We start from the raw sequence: 20,936 nt of genomic DNA, 5'->3' as shown, positions 1-20,936 counted from the left end.
GGAGACAGCTGCTATACTCTTGTTTAAAGGCTTACAAGCTTCTTCATAATATGTACTATCTGTGATCTTTTGTTGTCTTTAAGTCACATACTTTCTGCAGCTCAGTGGTTTTGAGTTCTGTATTTGTTGGTATTCTCCCTTCTAAGGACATTAGTCCTGTTGCTCAAGAATGCTAGCCTTTGCAGTAAGATTTACAAGATCTCAGGGGACAGGAAATTGTTTTACTATGTTTTTTGCTTATTGGACTTTCTCAGGAAATGTATCAAAGTGTCCAAAGTTTTAAAACTGGGTGGTCCTGGGAGTAGGGGCAGGTAGGGGATACCCAAAATTACTATTCCTAATTCTAGCATGTTGCAAATGTAAGAGCTTCTTGGAGGATAAACTTGGACTACAAAGTTTATAAACCAATCCGTTGCTAAATAAATTTCTAAACCATTGGTAAAAAATAAGAATCAAGCCCTAAGAATTAACCAGTGTATTGAAAAAAAGTAGAAATATCATGAAATGGTAAACCACCGTCATAAAGTAGCTGTATGTGAGTTATAGCAAAAATAACTTTGAAAGGAGGAAAAAAAAGACTAAGAGCATTTACTTTGACCTCTAGTCAATATTTTAAGATTAACTTAGGGCTTATAGGTGAGGAACTCAAATTCTGCATGTTGATTATTTCATTCGCATTGTATTGCTTGGAAATGGCAGCTTAGTTATTAATCTTTTCCTGTTTATATAATACACATATAAGAAATATGTAGAGACACTTCAGCCATATAATCTTGAAAGTCCTAGAAGCTGGTAAATGCAAAGAGTAGTTAGAACCAGAAAATTAATACAGCATGAAACATGATTCCAGTTAGGTAAGATTTGAACTCTCTCTGCAGTTGGAGTTGTCTACTTATAAACAACAGCAGATGTTTATGAATTTTAAACATATTTCAGAATATGAAAATAGAAAATGAGGAGATGATAGAAGGAGAAATAACATAGCAAGGTTGAATTATTGAGAGTACATTCTTCCCTACCTGTAAGGAGAGCGGCAGTAAGGGCAGAGTATCAGTGAAGTATTGACTTGCAGCTGTAGCATACCAAGCTTTGGTGTGAATAAAAACTACTGATTAAGTCAAACTGGTAAGGTGTCATGTATCTGATTTTCTGAATTTGCTCTTTCTGGGACTAAAATTCTGATTTAGCAAAACTCAATTCTACTTGAGTAAGGAACATGTTACAAATCTCTGCCTGCCTGGCCAGGAATTTTTCTAAATGATGTATGTATGAAATTTGAAATATCTAATATTTAAGAGTGTGTGTATGTGAGGATGTACATGTATCCATAGAATGTAGCATCTGACTATAACTTAATATAAATATCTCCACTATATTCATTAACTAATTGAATGTTATATTTAGTGTTCGTATGGCAGGGTTATTTAAATTGAAGATTCTAGTTAAGTTACTTAGAAATGTTACTCTTTTGTGTTTTTTTTTTTAACAGGAGCATATTTTGATGAGAAATCAAAATTTAGTCGGACTTAAACTTCCTGAACTTAGTGAAGCAGCTGAACAAGAAAAAGGTGCAGTATCATAAAAGCTGCAAGGAATGTTTATTGTAAACTGAGTTTTATAATCATAGAATCATAGAATCATAGGGGTTGGAAGGGACCTCGAGAGATCTTCTGGTCCAACCCCCCTACCCAAGCAGCTCCCTAGCTCACAGATAGGCATCCGGACGTGTCTTGAATATCTCCAGAGATGGAGATTGACTAATAAGGAGGGAAATAACAGTAATAGATGTAATGAGGCAATCACAGGGGAGGGTAGTAAATAATAAGAGGCTGATAATGGAAGTCCCTGAATTTCTTGATGATCTGAACCAAGAAAATTACTGCAACCAAATGAAAAGTTGCATACTGTGAACAGAGTCTAGCTTGTACTTAAGAAATAGAGGACCTTCTTGACTTTCAGTGACTTTCAGAAAGAAAAAAGTTTAAACAGTGATGGCCTGAACTGTTATAACCTCTGCAGCATAATGTGGCCATGAGAGGGAATTTCATCCTTGAAAATATAAGTAAGAGATGGAATGCTTTATTCCTGCTTTTTTTTGTGTGTGTGTGTGGCACATACTGGAATGGCATGTTTGGTTCTGGTCCACAGCTCTATATCAACGTGGATAGGCCAGAAAAGACACATAAATATGATTGAAGGATGGGAAAAATATAGAAATATGTCTCACAATGGGTGGGGAGATTCTAGCACTACTTTTCTGAGTTTTAGTAAGGAAAGGGCTTAACACTCTTCATAAATGAGGTAACGAGGAAACAGAAATCTGGCACCAATTTTTTTTTTCCAATTTGTTGCCAGCAGGCTGCAGGTGAAAAGGTTCAAAATAGAAATAAAGAGCCAAAATATAATCCTGAGGACAATTCAATAATTGAAGAACAGTATTCCAGAGAAAACAATTTAAAATATTTAAACCAAAACTATTTTTGTTTAGAAGTAGTTAAGTCGGAACTTGTTCAGAGTGCTTTTCAGGCCACATTAACTGAAATGGAGATGGTTAATATGAAATGAGCTGAAACTGTCCAAGATTTGATCGAAAGACAATTTCCTTTTTTCCTAAAACTGTTCATGTTGCTAATTCATAGATTTGCTTTGGGACTATTTCTTAAGGCCTTCAAGTTCCTGTTACCCAGGGAGATGGCTGAGATACTACATTTCATGTTATCTATGAGAGCAGACTCATCTTCAGTCTGAATGAAACAAGATTAAAAGAGAACTTGTCCTCTTTCTGTATTTAGTGATTATATCTTTAGATTCTTAGATATGGTAATATGTTAATTTTCTTGTGACTCTGCTAATATATAATTTCCCAGAAATTATTTAGCAGGTTCTGTTTGAAAGTGTAAAATAATGGCTGTTTTACCAGCCTTTTACATAATTTTGGCAGATTTGAAGCTTTTGAGGAAAACATTATGAAAAACTAAGCATCATTTTATCCAGCATTCCAACCAAGGTCTCATGAGCATCACAAGCTTTTTTAAGTCTACTAACTTATCCAAAGGACACTGGGAACACTAAGGGTCAATTCCTTGTCCTCAGTAGGGGAAAGAAGCAAGAGGTCAAATCCTTAGACGATTTGTTAGCGAGACTTACTTCCTGACATTGTCATAAAAGCCACCGTGTGCTTTTTAACTGGAGTAGTAGTTTTGCTTAAACAATGGGAAATGGCCAGCAACTTCATTGTTACTGCAGTGCATCAAATATACTGGCTCCATCATGTTTTGCTTGCAATGCCAAGTTGTTATGATGATCTTAGTAAACACAGCTTTGCATCTACAGACATTTAGATAAGTGGGATATGGAGACATTGTGGTGTCAAGCTGGCTTTTTATGGGAACACACATGACTCTTACGTCAATATTGGGATTTTTAAATATGAAGGAAATGCACAGAACTAACATATGCCTAGAAAGAATCTCCCATTCTTTTCCGCCTTTCATATTAATGCTCTCCACATTTACAGAATTTGAACTTTCATGCTATTTGTTTTGCAAGTCAAAAAAATCTCTCTGTTACGTCAAATGAACAGAGGAGTTGTACAAAGATACCTTCCCCAGTCTGAGATTCAGACTGGAGGACCCAACGATCCTATAGGAGAGGCCTTCATTAAATTCTGGCCAGATAGAAAGAGATAAGAAAGTTGTTATACATGAAATTAAATAAAATGAAAACAAAAAAGGTAAGTAACATGATTTTTTTTTGAGCCATATCTTGGTTCTTATGAAAGTGCTAGAAGTAGAGAATGCAATTATAACTTTTATGTCCTGTTTCAACGAACATACTGTGCAAGCAAGTACATGGATTCATCACCATAAATGGTTCACAAAATCTGTAGTATAGCACATTATACCAGACTTCATATAGGTAGGTGGCATTTAAAGCCTTAGAAAATTACTGTAGCCTATTACAAAGCCAAAGCTAAAATATTCCAGAAATATGTTACTGCACTGGTAAAACACAAATTGAAAATGTTTGGTTTGATGTTCCACTAATTAATTAGGATTTAGTTTAAATTCTAGGAAAAATCCTAGTATAGTAATTATTTTTTGCCGCATTTGAGTTAGAGTACAAATTTCTCTAGTCTTTCTACATGAAGCATGACAGTTGTTCTGATTACTTTTGTTGCCACTGCTCTGAAGGAAGACAGGCAATCTTTACTCTCTTTAGGAGACATGAGTGATGTATCACCATATGCAATAAAGGAAGTCACATTGTGTGCGAAGGGATGGACCTTTTCTTGTTCATTTTTGCTCCAAGTGGAGTTGGGCTGAAAATCTCCTTGGGTTTAAAAAGGACGCAGGCTAAATGTCCCTATCTGGCTTTGAGATGCTGACTACTAATAGTTAACGCATGATTTCTCAAATAACATAAAAATATTTTTATCTGAAAATGTCTTTAGGCCCTTCACCTCTCCCCTCCCCCATTGAAGAGGAAGAGACAAAGAACAACTCTGATGTCATGCCCAGCATTCCTGATGTATTGCTTCGAAAACTGCGAGTGCACAAATCGCTTCCGGGAAGGTAAAACCTCATTAGAAGTAGAAAGACATAATTCAGAGGAAGGCATGCTACTGTTTTCCTGTGAACTCCCATTATGGGGATGCATATAATTAGAAAAATTGCTGCATCTTAAAATGTGCAACAATGATTTTCTGAAAAATGTTGGGGAGTGCAGCAACTTTCAGTAACTGGCCAACTGTTAAAATTAGGTTGTAAGTTCTGCATAAAAGGTCTGAAACCTAACTTGCATGCTACAAGCACAGATCTTCTCACCAGTCTGCCCTTTCCTAGTTTGTAGCATTGCTGCTGCAGATATACTAATCTCGTCAACATGAATTTATTTCTTTCCTCCTGCAAAATAATCAGGTCAGATAACGCTTTCCAGTGGGAAATTTGTGCGAGTAAGATTTCTACAGATTTTCTGCAGGTGACAATCTTTCAGGGAAACAGTTTATCTTGCAAACTTACTTAAGGGATTTGCCTATGAATTCCCTGATTTTGGGCTGTGTAAGTAGGTTCTTATCAACAGATTGCTTATGCAATCTGAAACTATGTCCACACATTTTAGATGTGTAGGGTAGTAACATACAAGAGATAATTTGTAGGGTAACACCATACGGGAGAGCTACTGGTGCATAATGCAATGCAACTATAGCAAGGGTCCTCCATTCTCTTCTGAGTACTCTCCTGAGGTTGAGTCATAATAGACTGTACCTGCCAGGTGTTTGTCCAGACCTGTAGAAACAGCGATTTTCATTCTGATTTAAGTTTACTGCTATCTAAACTTAACATTTTCTTGACAGAATCAAAGTGAGATTTTCCTTTTGGGGGACAAGTTTATGTTTAAAATGACAGAAAAGTCCATAATTTCAGAATACATTTCACTCTGGACCAAGAAATACAGAGGGGAAAGCTCAAGTGAAGCATTTAACACCTTGCATACCTTGCACCACTAGTAACTGAGCATATTTTATTTTGTATTGCATTAGATTAAAGCTAAGCTTCTTCGATATTTCTGCATAAGCCTTTCCCTTGAGAAAAATAAAAACATTTTACAAAAAAATCCTTATTAGACATTAAAATAATTCCAAACATATTTGGCCAAAACTACTCCAAGATTCATCCATGTGTTTTTATACTGCAAATACTAGAAACCTTCAATCATTTGAAGCAGGCAGTAAGTGTTTTCTGTGCAAATAAAATATATATTTAAAATTTATTGTGAAGGAACTGTTACATACAACATTCTATATAAATGCATAAGATAAAGATCTAAGACACCATTTCTTGATTGTGAAAGTAATCACATGGCTAAGTACAAAGTAGGCAAATGCTGGCTTTGAGGATAAAATAGTATACAGATCTACTGTTTTTCAGGTAATATGCTTTATTCAGTTCGCTTAATCTATTGAATAAATACTTTTCATTCTTGCAATAAAATTCTAAGAATGTTCCTAGCCAAAGGAAAGATGCACATTTTATCACTCTGCTGTGTTTTATACACATATGGATGCTTGAATTTCCTTTTAATAGGCATCCTCCTAGAATAAGTAATATGACTACTAATACTTCTCCAACACGGAGCATCCTGCCCTCCCTTCTTCAATATTATTCTACCCAACAAGAAAAATCTGCTGCTCACTGATGCCAGATGCATTATTTTTTATATCTTATTATTAATGGTGCAATTAATATTGCAATAATATTTTATTTTTTCTGAAAGTATCATGTCTGCACAGCACATGATAGATATGTCAACCACAACTCCTATTACTGGCATCCACCAGGATTGGTGTACAGAGCTGCTGTCATTTCTTTCAGATGTTTTTCGTCTGTATTCACTTCCATAAAACTGACTAGCTCTCTGATGTTTTGGAACAATTATGGGGAATAAGAACCTGTAAATTCAAACATAGGGAATGATTGCCTGTAAGTGAGATCTTGCAATATAATGTTGTGTATCTATCTCATTTCTTCCATAATATTCTATGAAACTACATTTTGGTAACATTTTCTAGGTTTTGTATAGTCAGTAGTCATTCTTTTGGTGGAAAACTCATAAAACTCAACATTTTTTTTTTTGTCAGTGCCAAAATCATGGTCAAAATCATTGTTAACTAACTAATTTAGCAGCAAAGACAGGGTAATTCAGTATTCAGTGAGCTGGGTTTTGGATTCTGCTCATCTGTGATTATCTGTGATCACAATTCTGAAGTTTCAATTGTTAACAGAAGGAAAAGGGTAAAGATAATAATCTGAGGTATAGGGTAACTTCTGTCTTGCTCTTGTGCTCACACTTTAACACAATGTAGTGCAGAAAGCAGCATTTGCAGTTGCCAGAAACTTTGGTATGTTTTTGCCAATAAGCAGGTGATACTGTGCTGTTGCTTTAAAAAAAACCAACCCAACAACATGGTGTTTAACCATAACAAGTACAGTTGCATTAATTATACCTAAATACTGGTTTCACCAAAAGAAAACATAAAATATTTAAGGGGAGGATGTCGTGTTGTTCTTTTTGATTAAATGCTACAATAACTTTGTTTTTAGAAAAAAAACTAATGAAAATGTGAATTTTCTGCATTTATTTCTAGCTCCCCTCCACTTACTGAAAAAGAAGTTGAGGTAAGGATGTACTTAAGCTTATTGTTTAGACATATGCCCTTATTTTTATGGATAGTGCAAGTCTAAGGGTGATTATTAAAACTCAGTTTCCCCCAAAGAAATGTTTTTCAGGAAAAAAAAAAGCATTTTGAGCACAATCATAACAACAATTTCATGAAATATGGGCAGTTGTCACATGCAACATAAACTGTAAAAAGACTTGGAGTAGGAATAACCAAGACATTGTCCATTCTTCATAATAACATACACATTCATTTTGGAAATTTCTGTAATGTACTTAAACTAGTAAATCAATGGAGATTAACTGGGTTAAATTGCCACTATGTTTTTATATTTTTCTTAGGTCACTCTTTAGCTTTTTGGCTTTGTTTCTTCTCTGTTTTTCACATACTAGTAAAGAAAAAGATTTTGTTTACATTGCTCCATTCTAATGGAACTGTTGGTGCCATGTGCTTTGCAAAATATTAATCCTAAGAAATAATGCATCCTGGAAAGAAAGAAAGAAAGAAAGAAGGAATGTTTAAAAGCAGGGTGCAAGAGAATAAAAATGTTAGCACTTAATCTTTTGCTGGCTTCAGTGATAGGTGTTTATCCCTTAGGTGAAACAATGCTAATGGTGAGCTCATCCCTGGACTTCCTCTGTTTAAACTCCCTGGGGACCCTTGGAGGAAGTCCAGCTAGCGAACAGATCCATTGTGATTCTGATACTTCTGGTAGGCTACTTCCTGTAATGTGTCTCTGCTCTAGTGATCTTCCAGAAAAACATGCAGGAAAATAAGCAGCAACACATTCATATTTTAGAGGAAGCAGAGAGAAGTGATTTTTTTTTTTTTAATCTAATGTAAAAATTATTTTCAATTTTGCATTTCAACATTTATTTAAGCATCAAAGTTTGTTAAACATACCAGATTCATATGTTGTTACTGGAAATTACATTACTGTGACGCTTCAAAATGTTGGTTCTTTTCACCCAAACAGAATGTATTTGTACAACTTTCCTTGGCCTTTAGAAATGATAGTTATACCTTAGAATCTAGAATTAACCAAGCAGAGAGAGAGAGAAATCTTACAGAAGAGAATGCTGAGAAGGAACTGGAAAACTTTAAAGCAGCTATTACGGTAAGAAAACTACAGTAATTCTTTTTCAGAACTCTGCTGTATGTGAAAGTGTACACACATTTGAAATACCATGTGACTCTACTTGCTTATACCTATTTTAAGTTCAGTCCCAAAACTTCATTTTCTGCTGCACAAGCTCCTTAGCGTAAGCTGCCTACCACCCTACATGAGAGAGGATTTTTTGCCAGAGTGGTCCACCATTGCTGGAAATGCATAGAGGATGTTGCCCTACTTGAGGACCAAATACTATTACTTTTCTACTCAATTCTTAGGATAAGCCTAAGAGCTAAGAGCCTTCAGAACTGAATTTTGAGCACTAATCCATGCTCTCCTTGGTAAGAATTTATTTAGCAGTAAATTTGAGATGTCCAATTAGGTGAGATACTGAAATTATCTCAGTTCCCAGATCTGTGACTTGAAAGACCTCTTAATTGCAATTAACAGAAGGCAATATAGGAAAGGAAAAAATGAGAATTGCTTAAGGAATGCATGCGATCCCAAGATCAGGTTATGGGCTTGAATACGTTTACATTCCAGTTGTCCCTAATATTATTTTATGGGCAATAGTTTTCAGTCTTTCTTGTCTGTATTTTTTTAAACTGAAATCACAAGAATATTTCTTGTCTTATGTGCTACACACATTTTTGTGCAAAAAAGGAAGGGATGCCTAGATATCATGCTGCTAAATGAAATACCCATAGATGCAACTCGCATGTTATAAGAATGAGCTGCATAGTTTTGAGAAATATGAGAACATATAATCCACCCATTTACTTGATCAAGGTCATCATCAGGCAAGAAAGGATATGCTTTTTAAAAGTTTGCAATATTTACATCTTTTTATCTGGAATTTAAAATCTCCAGTTCCAGATTCATTGTTCATGGGAGAAAAAAAGGGATTTGAATGTTTTGCTGTTCTTCCCTCTGTTCTCTGTTTAAAGACCAAGAAAAAAAACCCACCTATTAAATATTTTTATTATAATAATTTATTTAAAACTGCAAACAATTAGTCTGCTAGATCGGACACATTTCTGTTAAGAATCCCTAATTTGGTACCAAGGACGATGTTGCCAGCATGGGACTTATATGGTTAGTGTTTTCATCCTTTGTGCAGTTTCCAAGCTATGTTACATTATTTATAGCAACATGGGAACTGCCATTTTCTTATGAAAGCTTTTGTTTTATACAATGGAATAAACTAACAAGCAATTAAATAAAGTGATGGCTACCACATAATCTGTATCCCATTAAACTTAGACTTGTTGCAGTCTCAGAGGTAATCTTCATTTCTGTAGGACAGGCACATGTTATATGGCTCAATGAAATTATACTAATCCTTGTGATTTTTTTAATCATTATTGTGATAATTCATTTTTCTCCTGAAGCTAGGTTTTTGAATAAAACATGATTTACATGAGCTTCAGATTTCTTCAAGAAAAGAAGCCAGTTACAGTTGCCAAGAAGGCTTGAAAATCTGAAATTGTGTGCATCTTTTTCTGAAATGGATGTCCTTGTGCCTTCTTGCAGTCAAACTTCAGCTGCAATTTGTTACCACGCTTGCTTCTGTGATAAATAAGATTTTTTTCTTGTTGCAATTGTTACTGCGCCAAATTCATCAGTATCTTGGTTGTGTTTCCACACCAAAAGGTTGCAGTACAAATGCAATTTTTCAAGTTACTCTACCCAAAATGTTAATACACATCACTTTCTCATTTTGAAGGAGGGTGAAAAGAAGAGCTAGAGGAGGAGAGGTTATTCTTTTCACAGATCATTTCAATGCATTGCTTTCAGTAATACAAGTTTGGGGTTGCAGAGAACTAGGGCATAAGCAACTGGTCAGAGGGAGAATTGCATGCACAGTAACAGTGATTAATTAAAACACCTCAATACCAAAACTGTTGCACCCTGAAAATGCACTTTAAGAATATAGGAATCATCCAGCATCACAAAGTCTGCCTGTATGGCTGAGCTAAATTGTATTGGGCTTTCTCATACAAAACTTTTCTGTGAGCAGAAAACTCATTTAGTAAAGAGGTGTTCACTAAGGCTTTGGCTAATAAGACATCTAGTTTCACTCATGCTTTTGGTAACTAATACCAAGGAAATTGTGTGGTTTGGTGCTTTTCAGTATTAATATGAGCTATCAAAGTGATGATGTTAATCTAATGCATAAATGTATGCATGGATTGACAGAAAATGGCCACAAAATTGCAATTGCTGTTTGATTTACAGTCCATATTGGTTTTGATCACTCCTTTACATTTTAAATTTGACACTATGTCTTACTTTCCAAATAACTGAAGAGTTGTGGAACTGAAAGAACGTAAGTGGCCTTCTTAACACCTTGTGCTCAGTAAGTTAAAATGTTCTTTGTGTTCTGGCAATCATTTGTAAGTACTAGTTCAAATAAACTTGGCATTTGTAAAGTTCATAGGTATGTAGTCATGATTCATTATTACTTTCAAAAGGAAAAGTATTGGAAGTATTGGAAGTATGCTTATTAGCCATTTTTAACTCCTCAAAAGATGTACCTACAGTACGCAGTGAAGCTCTATTCTGAAACAGAGAAGCAGCACTCTCCAGGTTCTCTCTGATGGTAGTGATGGCACCCCTCTAGGGCTAATTTGTCCATGTATAGTTATGCCTAGATACATCTACCCCAGTTCTGTGGCTCTGGCTACTTCATGTGAATTAGAAGTGACAAGGCATGACAATAAAGTTTATGTATTTTCACTTCAGTCTTCAGCTCACTTGTGGCATCACTATGAACACAGAGAAGCTTACCAGAAGTTATTGGAGGATATTGCTGTTCTGCGACGTTTAGCTGCTAGACTATCTAGTCGGGCTGAGATGGTTGGAGCTGTTCGCCAGGTAAGAACATCCTGGTGTCTGACACACATCCTGGCTGCACATGTTCAGTCTCTCTTTTTCAGTTATAGCTGGAGGTTATATTAGCCCTTTCAATTTTATTTGCCATTTTGACAGATTAAAGTTGTTTATTGTAGTGTCAGATAAGACATCAATTCAGTCTGGAAATAGACTTCAAACAGAAGATACCTATGAAGCTATTCAACATCTGTACAATAGGAGTATAATATATTATTCAGAACTATAGCTGTATCACAGAAACTTATTTAAAATCAGTGCAGTATGAATATGAACGCTTTTCTGGGCCAAAAAGCTCATCTTTGGCAATAGCTTAGTCAGACAACTGTGAAGAGCATAAGAACAAAGCGAGTATAAATGAGTACACAGCAATCCCGTCCCGTGTTCAAAACTGTGGTGCCTGCCCACTAAAGAAACTAGACTGATGCCAGTGCCTAAAAAAGGATTTGAAAACAGATGTGTCTATACTGCAGAACTAATAACATAGGCACACAGGCAGACTGTATAAATATATTAGCTTAGGAATTTTCAGTCATGGAGGTACCAATATTTCTTTAAGAACAACTATTCCAGATTTAGCCCTGACAGGGAGCACAGAGGCAAATGATTTGTTTGAGCTGTGACTATATGATACTCAGTTTACTTGAGTATTCCCCTGATTTTTCTGCCTTAGGAAAAGCGTATGTCAAAAGCAACAGAAGTAATGATGCAGTATGTGGAAAATCTGAAAAGAACATATGAAAAGGATCATGCTGAACTAATGGAGTTCAAGAAACTTGCGAATCAGAATTCTAGCAGAAGCTATGGTGCATCTGGTAAAAAGAATAAAAATATCCTCTATAAAGAGACATGTTGGTGCTATAAATGATAAAACATAAAGTACCATGAAACCTGTTCATGAAGTTCTTATCTGTGGTAGTTTTCAAACATTTATAGATAAAACAGCTAGAATATTTCATATAAACCACGATTAAAGCTATAGTACAGTAATTTAAAATCACTATCACCAGATTCTGATGAGATCCAATGACATTTTCATTGATCTCTTGTATGTACATGTAGCTTGCACAGCTTTAATGCAACTACCTCTTAGATAACATACGTTGATAAAATTTCATTATTTAAAAATATATTTTCTTTTCTACAACCTCTTCTTTCCTAGTTTGTTGGAACTGCAATATTCATAGTAATGGTTCAATTTTTTGCAATTATTTAAAATTTCTTCTGCAGGTGTAATTGAGACCAAAATTGTATGACAGATAGATATGCAGTCACTATAGATATGCTATATCTGAGTTTGAAATACCAGCAAGACATCTATTAATATTATTTATAGATACTTATATAGTCTAAGACTTTTCTTTATCTACTGTTTTTATGCAGAAGATGGAGTACCACGTTCATCTAGATCCATGTCTCTTACAGTTGGAAAGGTATTTCTACAATATAAAGAAAATTTAATGAGCATTTTATGTAGAGAAATGTCCTTGTCTGCATACATTTAGTTTTATAGTCTGTGATCAAAACATAATGCTGGTAAATTCTCAGTATTGTTCATGTAATTTAGTGCAAATGCTTTGTAATTTTGGAAACATGATTAAGAATAATTCTGTGCAATAATGATAGTACTGGCTGTGAAGCTATAAATAATAAAGGGATCTATGTGTTTAAGAATAATTGTATTCCAGGTGGCATACCTGTGTTCCAGAGAATGGCTTAAGTCCAGTACTCTTTTCTAGTTCTTCATTGCACAAGTTGAACATGGGACCAAAAGTTAGTATGTGATCAGGGGGTTCATGATCATACCATTTTCATTATCTTAAGAGTTATATCATGCTCAGAGTACTTTATATGTACTTAGAAGTATTTGGTTATGCTGCCAGATGCTTTATATGCTTGGATTTTTTTTACTCCATGGAAAGTGTAGATTTTACTAAGTGTGTATCATAGGATGAAGTATTTGTCTGCTTACCTAATGGGAGAAATATGATCTATACTTGAGATAGAATATCATCTATCTGTGTGTATTTATCATGTGAAGACTTGCTGTGGTCTTTGGGAAACGTAAGCTGTGTTTCATGATGCTAGATAGATATCTAACAGCTTAGAAGTGGGGCAGAGGGAGTGGATGTTACTGTTTCTGTAAGTTATAATTTGTAGGTTTAGAAATAATTAATACATTATAGTGGGTGCAGTATATCATAATGGATATATAGCAAAAGAAGGATGTCATGGTTAGCTTCATTATTTTCTGGTCATTGTGACACTGGCACTTTTCCTGTTGTCATTATACATCTGGTTTAAGCAAAGATAATAGCCTCTAGTAAGAACTGACAATAACAGCTCAGAACACATCTGTTGCGTGACTCACACTATTGGGCTTTCAGTGTGGAGAGAAGAGTGGCCTCCCTGTACAAAACCTCTTTTCACATTCAGCGTTTGCCATACCAGACAATAGTAGTGGAAGATTTGGGGAAAACCTCAACCCTAACAGCCATGCTCCTATCTCTCCTTTCCCCAAAGGGACGTTAACCTACATCTTTGCACACCTATTAATCTGTAGAATTGTGCCTCAGCCTATCTTCTTGTATGATGTTTGTCACAGAATATGCCTCGGAGGAGAGTCAGTGTTGCTGTTGTTCCTAAGTTTAACTCCTTAAACATTCCTGGTCAGTCACCAACAGCTTCACCTATTCCTTCAATGCCATCACTGGTAAGTAAAACACACGGTTTAAAATTACTACTTGTCTAAAACACTTTTGCATGTGGCCAAGCCATAGTTAATAAAAAATGTAAACCCTTTCATCAGTTTAATGTGATTTGGCTCCATCCTAGTGAAGAGGATGGACAAAGGTAATTTTGTGTAAGGGACATAAGCCTTCAGGATCTACCTCCATAAATGATCACTTTGGACACAGAGCTGACAAGGCTAGATGGTGATTCAGAGTCATTAGACATTAGGTGATGCAATTTGCCTTTTAATCTTTAGTAGCATACTATAAAGAAGCAGTAATAATACTTGTCTACTGTAAGACATGCGTTTTAACTAGAACCCATGGAAGATGTCTGGACTGCTTCTCTACACTGTCATGAAGTCCTCTAAACAGAAAAACATGTATTTAATTTACAGGAATGTATGTGGTACAATTTAGAAGTTCTGTGATCTGGCTTTAGTGGAGCTATCATCCTTGGCCTTGACTTTTCATTTATAAAATTTTAATAGATTAAATTAGAATCTAATCTGAACCTAATGAATAAATGCTTTGGAGAAAAACTCAAGGCATACCAACTGTTCAGAGGTGAGCTACGATGGCACATAACCTGAAAATTATGCACTTTTCCATTAAAAATGTAGGGCTATGTAAAGCAAGTGGTGGTGTTGAGCATCCAAATCCATTTTAGGTTTAAGAAAACAGTTTGTACAATATAGATATTATGTACTCAAACTGTTTCAAGAACCAAGTATGTTTGTTTATAGTGATTTTTGTTTTAATTTAAAATTTTCAGTTGAAAATTTAGCTTTTAAATTGATGTGCCTATGATAATGTGGAGAGAAGCAGTAATTTTACTTTTCAGTGATCAATATATGAAGAAAAAAGACTTTGCTTGGAAAAAAATAAGATAGAAGGGGATGTCACAAAAAATTCTTCTTAGTATGCAGGTCCCTTGTTTATGGTGGTTAGTAGGAATAATTTGGAAGCTCCATAATAAAAATTACCTTGCTCATGGGTGTAGGGAGAAAACCTAAGCAGCATATTGACACTGTCCTTTTTTCTGAAGACTCATTTGAAATTAAATTGTGGATTTAACATTTATTGCTGTTTTTCACTTACAGTCTGAATCACCTAGTAATGGAAAGAGCAATGTAACGCCTACTCCTGTTCTGCCAGCACTTTTAGAAAAGTGAGTTTTCTCTAGGTTGTCTCATTACCTATTAAGTCCTAATATGAAATAAAAATGACCTAATTTTTATCTTCTCTAATAGAAGTTGTACCAAGACATAAGGTACTCAAATCAGTCTCGCAATATTGGCTTAGGTAGATTCACGATCAGATAACTCTATTTTACTACATCACCACCCCATTGTTCCTTTGATGTTAAAAGAGTTTGCATGCAGTACCTCAGAACTAAATTGAGCCTGCTATGATCATTAGAACTCATGAAGTAAACAATGGAACAGACTACATGTTTAAATATTTGAGTACCCAGTAATAGAAGTTAGTTCAATAGTTTTGTGCATTGAAGTACTTCAAGCGTATATTCATTCTATGTTTAAAGTCCAAGTGAAAATAACCTCCACTGTTAAAATGGCTTCTTGGGAGTAAATCCATTGCCCACAGATGGTGTCAGTCAGGATGAATTATTCTGCCATTTATTACAGTGCTTGAAAAATAAGGCCTACAAAAAGGGTTAGATTCTGGAACTTAAAATGAGATCCACTGTTAAGCTTACTAAGCCTTGACTTCTCTCGATTTGCTAAATCATGTCTCAGTCATTTAAACTCTTTGTCCCAGACTTAAACAGGGACAGGTAAGTGCAGCAGAAAGACAGCAATATATAATGGTTTATCTTTGAGCTAAGTGCTCAAAGCTTTTACTTAAGAAAAGTTTAATGGCAATTAAATGTATGTGTTTGCATTTATTTTAAACTCTACATCAGTTCAGTGTATTAAGTCAGCAGAGAGGAGTGCCTAAAAGGCAAATAAGAAAAATACTTTGTTAAATTAATATTTGGTATTAGTTCTATTATTTTCCTCTGACATAGGAGGCTACAATTTCAAAAATTACTTTTAGAAAGTTGAAGTAAATATTTTAAAGAATATTAATTAAATTCTCTGGGTAAGCCAGGAAACTACTTTTTGAAGAGGAAACAAAATGCAAAATTTCAATACCTTAGAAACGTATTCATTAATGTTCTCAAATTACATTTTAAATTTAAAACTAAAATTTTGCTTAGTGTTTGTTTTTTTAAAGACATTTCTCCAATATACATTAAAGAAGAAAAATCAGGATGCATTATGTTATTTTTCTCTTTGGCTTGGCAGTGGTAAGACCAATGGAGAGCCTGACTGTGAAACCTCTACTTCTGTGCTGACACAGAGTGCAATGGAAGAAATCAATCCTGAAACTAAAGCCAAGATAGAAGAGGAAGCATATAACAAAGGGTGGGAATATTTCATGTGAACTAAATCTGTCAGTGTGTGCTACCAGATGAGGACAAATGTTTTTATGCTGTAATTTTAAATGTAAAATGAGTGACATAGTCAATATGAACTCCTACAAGATGGTCATAATTTAAACAACATAGGAAACAATTCTCATAGTGTGTGCATCATAGCTGTTCGCTTTTCCTTTATTAATGTTAGCTAATCTGTCAGAGAGCAGTGATATCAGAGATTCTGAGTTGGGTGGGTGTTTTCATGTCAACAGTATTCAGCTTCATGATAGGATAATTCAAAACAACTTTCTAAAAAGTTTATTCTGAAATGAGTAAATGGTAGGTATCAACTTTTGTAGTAAACTTGTTTGTGTCACAAAGTGCTTTACAGAACACATTTTTGGGGTAGCTAACAGTTTTAGGATATGTTTGTGTATGTCAAGCTAAGAACTCTGTACTATGTGAAGAATGAGACAAAAACTTTTTATGCTCTCCTGCAGAATCTAACAAGCCTTTCTCTCTAGCATTGATTTGCACTTATTCTCCATGGAAAAAATACCAAGATGGCGTTCAAAACTATTGAAAAATAATAGAGGAATACTTACTAACTCAGTTACAATAGACAAAAGTTGTGCTCTTTCAAGATGATAATTTTGGTAACAGAGCTAATCTAATACCTCTCTTAAAGAAGGGAGGTTGTCTGTGTGCTGTACTCCCTGACTTTAGCTAGTTTTTACTCTTTTTCAAGTTCTGCAACACTGCTACTTGTGTTTTATTGTGTGTAACAAACCATAAGGCTAATTTTTCATGTTAAAAGAACAGGCTTACACAGTGTGCTAGACTAAGGAAAATGGTTTGTGTGTTAAAGTTATCAGGAAGGCTTGAAGAAAACCAAAGAACTTCAGCAGTTGAAGGAAGAAGATGAAGAAGTGCCAAAAGAAAGTCATGATGAACATGAAGAAAGTGAAAATGAAGATGACATAAAAAACCTGAAAAGCAGGTGAGACAGTGGTGTAGTATGTCTATACAAGTGAAGCCACTTTTTTCTCTTTGTGGTACCCAACAAAGTGTTACATACTGTTAGTTTGACGTGGTTTTTTTTCCAGTCTAGGGAAGCATATTTCAAACAACAGTATTTTCATAGAAAGGTGTATTCCCAGATAATGCAAAACTTTCTATCTTGATATTTCAACTGAAATTGTTTGTTGCCATCAAGATGCTTCATCTTGACAGGGTTTGACTTTGATTTGAGGTAAAAAAAATTCCAGAGAAGTTCCTTAGATGCCAGAATATGTCTCTTGATAGGCGTGCATTGCCTCATGAAAGTTGTACTTCAGGAATCTGAGCTCTGTATTTGTGCCATATTTCATTCCCAAAGGGTCTTCACAGGTGAGCTGTCTTCAGTACATCTACAAAGTGAATGCAGATTAAAGCAAGCTGCTCAGCTGTGTATGACTTAGACAGGTGCCTGCTCCCTCTGGAAGCTGTGTAGATGCAGCAGAACAGCCCTCTCCTGGAGTTCCTGCTTTTCACCATAATGATATGTTGATTGCATTCATGTGTACACAATGCTCTTCATCTCTACTGGGGATTTTTGAATCCTCTGCTTATTGTCTTGCCTGAAATATTTGATGCCTAAGTGGAAGAAGAAATCTGAAATTTTCAACTTTTAGACTTTACTATTGAATTTCCTTGGTGGTTGTATGACCCATTTCAATATACCTGCAATTTCCTGCATTTTAAAAGCAGAGACTTTTGCATTAGAGAGGAATTGAATGCTGGCCAAAGCAAATTATGTGTCCAGTCCTAAAAAATTAGGGATCCTTACCTGCTCCAGAAGTATTCATTTCCATTCAATAACTATTATGGCTATAACTTGAGATTTCACCCATATTCTGTAGGGCAGGCACCTCAGTAGTCATGAAACTCTTAAGAAGAAATGTTTACAAATGTTCTGATGTATAGTTTATTTGTACAATCTATAAAGGGTGTAGAATTTTACATCGAATGAATCTCTGAAATTTGCCAGTTGACAAATGGGAAAGACAGGTTTATGGACTTCAGCCTTCTTGCAGATATCACCCACATCTGAGTGTACAGCTATTCTTAAAAGAACTTAACCTGATTCTTCTTAGACAGGGTGTTTATATTTGGAGGAAAGATGGTGTACCAGACATCTATAAAAATTCTTAAATTAAAAAGCTTAAGATAATAAATTTGCATATGATTAATATATAACAGTTTTCTTTTAATTTTACAGCAGACTTGAAGTCATCATTAATTATTTACATATACTGTACCCCAAACTGTGTAAACACTGGAATGTCGTGTGGCTTGTAGTGGCTGCGATAATAATTTTTGCTGTGGTGTTGGGAATCTACCATTCCTACAACTCCTGTGATGAAAAATCAGAGGGACCTGAAGGGAAGGCCAGCTGTTCTGCTGCCCATCAGTATTCCTGGTGGAACTCAGGATTTCGACAGGAGCAACGCACTGAATAATGGAGGAACAACTATGTGTTTGATACCTGAACAAGTATGCATATTAGAACACAGCTGTTAAAGGTAGTGCTTAGTCATCCTTCTGGTTGTTAAATGTCATCTGTTAGACAAGTGAGTTACTGCCCTCCATCAGATCTGGGGACACCTTGTGAATATACCTTGCCAAAATGACAATCTGATTAATAATCCTATCTGTCCTCTTATTGTAAATGACTGATACAAATAAAGTAATATTGAATCACAGTAAGGTTGTGGCAGTAATCAGCAACCAGCAAGACATTTGAAAGAATGATTTGGCCAGGGCATTGACATCTTTGCTATGATTTTGCTAAAAATAAAGCCTGCATTTGCAGTTAGTGCTTTACTTTGCATTTCCTGAATTTCTTGGTGATTGTTGAAGTACTAATGGATTTTAAGTCCTTTGGGTACTAACAGTCCAATTAATTTCCTTATTCATAATTATTGGGTAGAAATAGGTGGTCTTCTATGAAAGATTAAAATTATATTATCAGACCAAATGCCTTGCTGATAAAGTCATTTCACAAGAGGAATTGTCTGTATGATTATTGAAGTGGAATGCTAAGTACAAGCATAAATGTGTTTTACAATATTCTTTAAGAATGGGATCACCACCTTTTTTTAATGGGCTATACAGCAAAACCTAAAATGAGGTCTAGGTGGCAAGGTCGATATCACTAAATAAATCTTTGAACTTTGGATATATCAAAGGGACTTACTTTGCAACAAATTTGTGTATGCCAAAGTCAATACTGGTTACAGGAAAAAGTAGTTGATGTCTGGAAGATTAGATGTGTTGCCCAAGCCCAAAATACAGCAGTCTTGGACATGGGAAGCAATCTTTGAGTCTGTATTTAAAAAAAAAAGAAAAGAAAAAAGAAAAAAATCTTCAAACCTCTGTGTACAGGTGGTCTCACTAAGTGGACACTGCCCTACTGCTAGTACTGGAAATAGCAATCCTTTGAGATTTGCACTAGGAGCACACTTCTGCATACAGCCAATACCCTACCAGTGCCTACATTAATCAGGACATGAAAACAGAGGTGACTTTAAAGAGGTCACTACATGTTTTCAACAGTTCATTTGCAGAATCTGATGACAAGTATATGACTGCTCTGATACGCTGTCAAAGCTAAATTACCAGGTCCTTATAAACTTAATCTTTGGCCCAGATTTTTTGACCGGTTTTGACTGCCTGTTTCTGGGTTGTGAGTTCTTACACAAGAATGTGAAATCCTGAAATTTTTAGACAAGCAATTTCAAAATGTTGAGGCTGCTATCTATAAAAAAAAACTCCACACCACTTAGTGCTGAGAACAAAATGCACATCACTTAAGGTATACTATATCTATCTGCTGAACATCACTTCTGATTGAAGATGAGCTATGTTTGCTTTCCATAGCTATATGCTGGAATCTAACCCATCTAATCAAAATCAGTGTGGCACTTGATTGCATTTGTACCTTGCATTCTTCTGGCATTTTCTAACAGGTCTGTTTACAAACTGAAGGATAAGTGTGTTATGAAATACTGTAGTTTCAGTTCAGAGGCAGTTAGTATTGTATCATTTTCTTTTGGTGTAAACACTGAACCTCAAGTTAACTATCAAAGAAAACAGGGGTCTAACTCAGTCAGAAATTTAATTCACATATGTGGCACTAGTAACAAATATCCTGCTGGTGAATTTGATTTGTTACATCTTTTGCCACATGTTTCTTTAGAGGAATTTATATGGAGAAAGAAAAGAAAATAAAAATGAAGCAAACCACTACCACTTTCTTCAAGAGCAGGGAGTCTGTAAGTAGTTTGGAGGTTCGTTTTTTTATTTTAAATTGTGTATTTTTGAGGAAATGTGTGCTTAAGGAAGTTCAAAAAGGATAATGGGGAAGTGTCATTTGGTCTAAAATCGTAATCAGTAAAGAACAGGACAGAAGAAGGTTTCCTGCAAATTACTTGGTATCTGTTTGGTTCAGTTAGAATATCTGACTATGAGGAACTACTGTGACATTTCACATACTTTCAGTATTTGAAGAAACTTGTCAGTTGCTTTTTGAATACATCTTTATTAAAGTCACCT

General features: G+C 35.2%; 1 protein-coding gene across 1 annotated transcript in view; it reads left to right on the top strand.

Moving 5' to 3' along the window:
- The window catches only part of IRAG1 (inositol 1,4,5-triphosphate receptor associated 1), a gene marked incomplete at its 3' end in the record, with an annotated part of 39,739 nt that extends 20,898 nt beyond the window's left edge, over positions 1-18,841 (top strand). The window contains exons 11-22 of the mRNA XM_084263426.1: positions 1,490-1,568; positions 4,454-4,574; positions 7,148-7,178; positions 8,157-8,297; positions 11,037-11,168; positions 11,857-11,998; positions 12,567-12,616; positions 13,789-13,896; positions 15,019-15,086; positions 16,228-16,347; positions 17,209-17,340; positions 18,601-18,841. Of these exons, the coding sequence (XP_084119552.1) occupies positions 1,490-1,568; positions 4,454-4,574; positions 7,148-7,178; positions 8,157-8,297; positions 11,037-11,168; positions 11,857-11,998; positions 12,567-12,616; positions 13,789-13,896; positions 15,019-15,086; positions 16,228-16,347; positions 17,209-17,340; positions 18,601-18,841 (1,365 nt within the window). The remainder of the gene's footprint in view (positions 1-1,489; positions 1,569-4,453; positions 4,575-7,147; positions 7,179-8,156; positions 8,298-11,036; positions 11,169-11,856; positions 11,999-12,566; positions 12,617-13,788; positions 13,897-15,018; positions 15,087-16,227; positions 16,348-17,208; positions 17,341-18,600) is intronic.
- Between the last annotated feature and the right edge of the window lie 2,095 nt (positions 18,842-20,936).

This window comes from Gallinula chloropus, assembly GCF_964237585.1.
Source record: "Gallinula chloropus genome assembly, chromosome: 4".
Lineage (NCBI taxonomy): Eukaryota > Metazoa > Chordata > Aves > Gruiformes > Rallidae > Gallinula > Gallinula chloropus.
Note: the sequence above shows the minus strand (reverse complement) of the source record. Positions and strands in the feature narration are given on the sequence as shown.